This window comes from Macrotis lagotis, chromosome 1 (genome assembly GCF_037893015.1).
Source record: "Macrotis lagotis isolate mMagLag1 chromosome 1, bilby.v1.9.chrom.fasta, whole genome shotgun sequence".
Classification (NCBI taxonomy): domain Eukaryota; kingdom Metazoa; phylum Chordata; class Mammalia; order Peramelemorphia; family Peramelidae; genus Macrotis; species Macrotis lagotis.
The window spans coordinates 900,580,491-900,588,005 of NC_133658.1; the positions used below are offsets into that span (position 1 = coordinate 900,580,491).

General features: G+C 42.0%; 1 protein-coding gene across 1 annotated transcript; it reads right to left on the reverse strand.

Annotated features, from left to right (window-relative positions):
• Nucleotides 1-5,051: 5,051 nt before the first annotated feature.
• On the reverse strand, nt 5,052-6,816 carry LOC141491711 (free fatty acid receptor 2-like). The gene has a single exon (XM_074192570.1). It carries the CDS (start codon nt 6,720-6,722, stop codon nt 5,739-5,741), a length of 984 nt encoding a protein of 327 aa, XP_074048671.1. The 5' UTR covers nt 6,723-6,816; the 3' UTR covers nt 5,052-5,738.
• Between the last annotated feature and the right edge of the window lie 699 nt (nt 6,817-7,515).

Here is a 7,515-nt window from a genome sequence, read left to right on the forward strand (position 1 = left end):
TTCCTAAATTAAAGGGAATAGTCCTTGAACTTTGTTCAAACTCCACGGCTCTTTATTTGCATACAGATGGTATTCTCCATTGCAGACAGCCATTAATTTTCCCTGATTGTTGCACTGATGGAATGAGCGAGTCCTTCAAGGTTGAGCATTACCTCCATGTTGCTGTTAAGAGTGTACAGTGTTTTTCTGGTTCTGCTCATCTCACTCAGCATCAGCTCATACAAATCCCTCCAGGCTTCCCTGAATTCCCTTCCCTTCTGCTTTCTAATAGAACAATAGTGTTCCATGTGCTACATATACCACAGTTTGCTAAGCCATTCCCCAAATGAAGGACATTCACTTGATTTACAACTCTTTGCCACCACAAACAGGGCTGCTATGAATGTTTTTGTACAGGTGATGTTTTTACGTTTTTTCATCATCTCTTCAGTAGTGGTATTGCTGGGTCAAAGAGTATGCTCTGAGAATCTTTCTAGCTTTGTTTCCCTGCTACTGCTCTTCCCATATTCTGTATGTGAACGAAACTGTGCTGTTAGCATTCCTATCTCCTGCTTCCAGATAATCACATCTCCCCTGTCTGGCATGCACACCCTCTTCTTTTCCAGTTGTCAGGAGCGCAATACACAGGCTACTTCCTTCATAAAACCTTTCCTGATCCTCCCATTTGTTAGTGATTTCCTGTCTAAATTTTTCTCTTACTACATTTATTTATGTTGCAACCTCATAATAGTACCTTAAGGCAAGGAACTATTTCTTCCTCCCCCCACTTGTCTTAGGGTAGTCAGATGCTTATTACAAATTTCTTAAATTGAATTATGAATATACAATGAGAGGACTTCTTTGTAATTTAGTAGATTAAAAAAGATCATCTGCAGGAAAATGAATGCATACTTCAAATAAAGATAAATGTTTCCTGGTTAAAATAATTTTTCACAAGCTGAATCTTATTTTTTTAAGAAAATGCATATTGCATTCAAATGCTAATCCTGCAAAACATCAAGCTCTTATATTCCATTAGTGCACAAAATTTTAAAGTAGGTGAGATTAGTTTTGGAACATCTTCCTACCATTCTTGTTTCTTTGAAAATATTCTTTATTGCTCTTTTGTTTTTCCATCATGTCTACTTCCCATAATCTTCTCATTTCCCCCTTCAGAGAGCTATCCTTTATAATCAGTTCAAGAAAATTAACCAATATTATATAACCAATATATAACCTGTATATATATATATATATATTATATAACCAAGTCCAATATTATATGTACATCCTGGGTTTGAAGCTAGGTATCTTAAAGTTGTGGCAGGAAGTTCACTGGGGTTATAGGGAGAAGAACAACTTCCTCCCTTGCATAGATTTGTTGAGTTGGGAAATGGGGCAACCAGAACTTTTTTGGTACCATAGAACTTGAAACAAAACAGGTGCCCAAATGAGGTAATTAGATGGTGCAAGGAGAAAGAGGGATGACCTTGGGTCAGGAAGCTCAGAGTTCAAATCTAGGCATAGATTCTTGCTAACTGGGTGATCTTGGGCAAATCACTTCACATTTACCTGCTTCAGTTTCCTCACCTGTAAAACAGGGTCCTAATAACACCTTCCTGCCAGGGTTGTGGTGAAGAAAGATGAAGCATTATTTATAAAGAGCTTTGCAAACCTTAAAACTCCTATAGGAAAACTAGATATTACTATTATTGGGAAAGCTGAATGCTAAAATAATAACAATTGGGAAGATTAAGGTGGCATAGTGGATGGAGCACCGACCCTAGAGTCAGAGGACCTGAATCCAAATTCAGCCTCAGACACTTAATACTTACTTGGCTATGTGACTTTGGGAAAGTCACTTAATTCCATTGCCTTGCAAAAAAATCAATTAAAAAAAAGATTTGTATGAATGGATGGAAGGGCTAAGAATGCAGAAACAGAAGAATAATTAATACAATGACTCTAATATAAGTAAAAACTACATTGGAAGACACCAGAACTCTTAACAGTACAGTGACCTGATATGATTTCAGAGAACTAATGGGGAAACATTTTTCCTCTGGGAAGAGATGGTAGACTCTGGTGCCAAATAAAGCTTATCTTCATAGGTGTAGCCAGTATGTTGATTTACTTTGCTAAGTGTACTTTGTTGGAGGGGAAAGGCTAAGAGATGCAGAGGGAAGGAGTCACCGGGAAGTGATAGCATTTTTTAAGTACCAAAAGGAAAGGAAAATGGGGCTGCTGAATGACACTCAGAGACATGCTCAAAATATTAATACGTTACTGAATGTGAAAAATATTACAATTGAAACTAAGGTTTCTCATAAGAGAAACAAGTTAACCAGCCTTTTAAATGTAATGGATAACCCATTTCTATTCTAGGTAAATATTCCATATAAATTCTGTTTCAAAAAGAATACAGAATTCACACAATCTCTGCATTTCATAGTTGGAAGAGACTTCCACAGCTCCCAAAAGGAATTCCTACTACAACATGCCCCAATACATCTGAAGCCTTCAGCTTACATCAAAAGATTTCCAAGGAAGGGGAATCCATCAACTTTAGTCTTAGACAACCCATCCCTCTTTGGGATGGTTCAGACCCTTAGGTCCCAAATCTCAAAGTGGAAGGTGTCTTAAGAGGAAGATAGACCAACTCTCTCATTTGATAGAGGAGGAAACTGAGGTCCCAGGAAGAAAGTACTTGTTTAAACTTCTAGGAAAGATTGTAATCCAGATCCTTTTACTCCAAACTTTTTCCACTATACTGGAGATTTTTTCCTTGAAGATTTTTTTTATTACATCAAGCCTAAATTTGCCTCTTTATCAGTTCTACCCATTTCTCCCTCTTCTTGGGGCCAAAAAGAACCATCCACATACCAGGTTGAACATCCCTAGTTCTTTTAGCCAGTCCCCCCAAAAATGGATCAAGTCCCTTCACAAGTCTAGTTGGTTCCTCTGCATAATCCACTAGTTTATCACACAGAACTGAATGAAATACTTCTGATGTGATATGACCAGGTCTGAGCACATTCAAATGATCACCCCTCAGTCCTAGAAGCCCTGTCTTTTAATGCATTAGCTTTTGCACTAGCTTTTTCTTTACTTCTAAGTCCTGTTTGGAAGCGTTCTGACTAGGTAGACATCATTTAGTCCTTGAAGATGTTTAGGTATCATTTGTCCAAAGACCTGGCTCATTAAGTTGGAACAATTTCAGTACCAGGTTGGTTTTGATATGACAAACTCTTCAGCCAGAGAGGCTCCTAGAGGAACTGTATTTTGTGAAGAAGTATCTCCATCATAGAAATCCTGGATACTTAATATACTAAGAGTTCTTCTTTGTAAGGGAAACTCACCTGTACTTCACATCCATATGTCATGGGGTTGAACTGCGATGGAAAAAGTAAATAATCTAACCCAAGATTGTGGTCTGCAGTGGGGGACCTGTAGACTGTGTTTGATAAGGGACAGAGAGGGTAGAAAGTGCATTCCTAGGTTCTAGAGACCATTAGTATAAAGATGTAGTAAGATGTACACAGAGAATGCAGACAGTCAGTGGTCCTGAACCAAAGGGTCCCATGGGGACACTACAAATGTAAGACTGGTGATGTTGAATGAGTGGAACAGTATCAAAGGTAAGGAAAGAGAGACTGGATGTAAAGTGACTGGCATTTAGGAGCTAGGATAGGTCTTGGTATAGACAGATAACCTTTAGAACTTCTCCCTTCGATATTTTTTTCTGCCACATCTTTCTCTGAACCAAGTCTATTCTTTCCTTATTGAGCCACCTGACTGCGGTTAGTCAATAGGTCCTCCCTCATACTTCCTTTCCATTTATATATTTCTATGGTTTAACTTCACTGTGATTCTTTCTCTTTCTCTAACTCACTTTCTGTAAACTCTATACTTCTTATTCAGATTTACAGAATTTCAGAGCTGGAATCTCAGAGACCTCTCCTCTCCATGGGCAGCATGTCCCAGGATTCTTTAGTCCTGAAGTTTTTCAGTCTGTCCTGTTACCTTTCAAGTCACTTCAATTTAAGGAGCATAATAGGTGCCCCCATGGATACATAGAGCTCCTGCTCTTAAGGAGTTTGCATGCTCCCAATGGAAAAAATAACCTATATACAGATATAGACAGAAATACAAAGCAAATTCCATGAGATTTTGGGAGAAATCAGTAACAATGGGAGGTGCCAAGAGAAGGCTGCTTGGTATATGATCCTTAAAGGGAGTTGAGGGTTCCAAAAGATATAAATAAAGAAAGAGCATTCTCGGCATGGGAAATAGACCATACAAAGGCAGAGAGGTGGGACCTGGAATGTTGTCTACCAGGAAAAGTAACATAATTGTCCTGTTATCCTGGAGCCATGGTCCCCGAGGAAAATGAGAAACTTTTCTTCTTACCCATTAGGCATAGTAGTATATGGGGGAAAAAGAACATTGATTTGGAGTCAAAAAGAGATCTGGATTCAAATACAGCTCTCTACTTTCAAACTATGGAGCATCCCTGGGCAAATTAATAAGCCTCAATTTTGTCCTCTTTCAATGGGGCTAATAACACCTCTGCTCCTACCTTATAGGGCAATTGTGAGGAGAGGATTCTGAAGACCTGAAGGTGCTGTAAAACTGTAAAACATTCATAGAAATACATGAATGGAATGGAAGTGTGAGGGAGGAGCCATTCATTAGACCTTAGGGGAATCAATGAGAAAAGGATAGACTTGGTTCAGAGAAAGATGTGGCAGAAGAAAATATTGAATGGATAAGTTCTAAAGGGATAAATAAATAAATAAGAAACTGTAAAACTTTTGAATTGTTTCAAATCTGCCACCCAATCCCACCCCACCCCCACCTTTCTTCACCTATTCCCTAGTCTGGCATGCCAAAGAGGTATAGCATGGAGAAATTACTCCCTGCCAACCCAGCTATGGCCTGGACATTGTGGGAGCTGTTGAGGAAGAAGACACAATTCTCACCCTTAGGACATGCCCAGTTTAATAGGAAAGACAAGGTACATACTGTGGAGTGTCTAAATAATATACAAAATGAAAATAGAACAACTCAGTTTGTTAATGGTATAGTTTCCCATCTTTCTTTTTCCTTTAGAGAGCCATCTCCCCTATCTTTTTCTCTGCTCCATCTTATATTTGTCCTTTGACTCCTTCCTTTCGGCTCTGTTATAGCCCTTCCTACACTTTACTCCTAAGCCTGCATTGTGCTCTTCAGAACCCAGAGCTTGGCTCCAGGCCCTAGATCCCAGGCCCCAGCTCATGCACTAATATCCTACAATGCAACTGGGCTCATTTGGTGCCATTTTAACACCCCACAGCAGACTAACTTTGTGGAGCAAGCACTGGCTTTGGAGACAGAAAGGGGAAGGCCAGAATCCAGCCTGAAACTGTGGAGCCCTGGTGCTTTCCTAAGACTGGTGGAAGCCAGAGATGGGTCTCATGTCCATCAGGAGAAAAATTAATACTGGTGGGGAGGGCAGGGCAGGCAGGGGGGGTCTGGAAGGGTGAACGTTTCTTGATTCATCCTCCTTTCCATTTCTTATTTGTGTTATTATTATTCCTCTTCAAAAGGAAATTCAGTCAGGAAGTTCAAGAAAGCTGCTGAGAAATTTCTTGAACATGTCCCTGGCCCCCATGTTTGAAGTCATAACGGAAGGCATCCTGAGACCTTTGTGCCCCATCGCCACTAACCTGTTCGACTCTCTCCCAAAAAACACCAGGAATGGGTAGCCCTTGGGAGACCTAGTATGTGGTAAAGTTAGAACTTGCCACACCATCCCCTTGGCTCAAACCAGTGTCCCCTGTTTCTATCTCAGCAGTGCCTCTACCCAAACGATTCAAAAGGGAGGTGCCCTGATTTCGTAATGCCTTCAACCCATCTGCAACGTCCCGACGAACAGCTGAAGAAGAGAAGTAGAAGAGGAGGGGATCGAGACCAGCATTGAGGGCACTGCACATCACGGTATACTTTCGCCATGCTGGAGGTTTTTTTTCAATAAATCCCACTATGTGGGAGACATTGTAAGGCCCAAAGCAGAACAGGAAATTGAGGAGAGTCACGACTGCTAGTCCCACAGCTCTTCGCTGTCGCTGGATCCCGACCTGTGGCTGGTGGAGCATAAGACACACAAAGCGCCAGTAACAAAAGACAGTCACTGCCATGGGCAGGCAGAAGAGGACCAGAACAACCTCCAACCGGTATGGGAGAACCACATCCAGCTGTTCATCAGTAAAATTATCAAAGCAAGCTCTGTTGCTGTTATCTGTACTGTTTCCCAAATACTCCACCGCAATGACTATACTGCAGTTTCCAAAGGACAAGATCCAGGCCACCAGAGCAGCTGCAATGCCATATACAGGCCGCCGAGAGAGCTTATACCGGACAGGGTAGGCCACCCCCAGGTACCGCTCGATGCTGATAGCAGCCAGCAGCCATGTGCTGCAGTAGATGCTGCTGTAGAAGCCAAAGGCAGAGAAAGCACAGATTTCCCTCCCGAGGTCCCATTCGAAGTTTTTGGCAGCCTCAAAGATCTTGAGAGGCAGCAACAAGAGCAGGAGAAGATCTGCCAGTGTGAGGCTGAGCAGGAGGATGTGGATCGGGGCAGGGTGAGGCTGCCGGACTCTGCGAATGAAGGCACGAAGTGCCAAGAGGTTGGCAGGGAGGCCAATAAGAAAGGTCACACTGTAGAGGACAAGGAGCCAATAGCTTTCTGTCTTTCGCTCCATTCAGCTGGAGTGGAAAGGGGCAAAGTTAGCAGGAACCCTCTTAAGCCTGTGTTACCCAGTCTCCCTTCCAGTCTCCCCTCCCAGAGAGCTTGCTGTCAGCACTGTCTGCTCATACCACCTATCAGTGCCCCACAGAGTAATTATTGATTTTTGCCTTGGGTGGAATATTAAGTCCCAGTTATTACATTTGCTGTCATATATAACCCGGGGGGAGGCCAGCTTCCAGCTTCTGACAATGCAAGAAGAAGCTCTTGTCACTATCCACTTAGAGAAATGAATTTGTGGAGAGCCAGACCCCATTATGGAGAGCTGGTCTTGGGGTTGCCCAGGTAAATCCTGCAAACAGCCTCTGGCTTTCCCTATACTGGCAACCCTCGTAGACATCACTATTCTAGAAACACCAGAATTTAGCTCCTGATTAATGAGAATAATTGGCAGGCTGGGCTGAGCTGTTTCCCTCTCCTACTCTCTTCCCAATTATCCCCATATTTGGGTGACCTGTTTCATGGGGGTTGTTTGTGGTACTTGCTTCAGGTCTCCAATTGCTAATTTTGGCCCAGCAACTAGAGTATACAGCCATCCCTGCCCATCTCTCCATTTCACATCCTGCCTCCTTTACAGAAAGTAGTTATTCTTTCTCAGATTCCATTTCTGTTTTACCTCTGTATTTAAACAATGGAAAATGGAAGGTGTTCATAAGCTGGATAGACTTGTAAGTGAGAAGAAAATGAGGCAGGAAGGGCCCAGTTCTAAATGTTCTTTCTCTTTTGGATTTGCCCCAGGACATTTCATC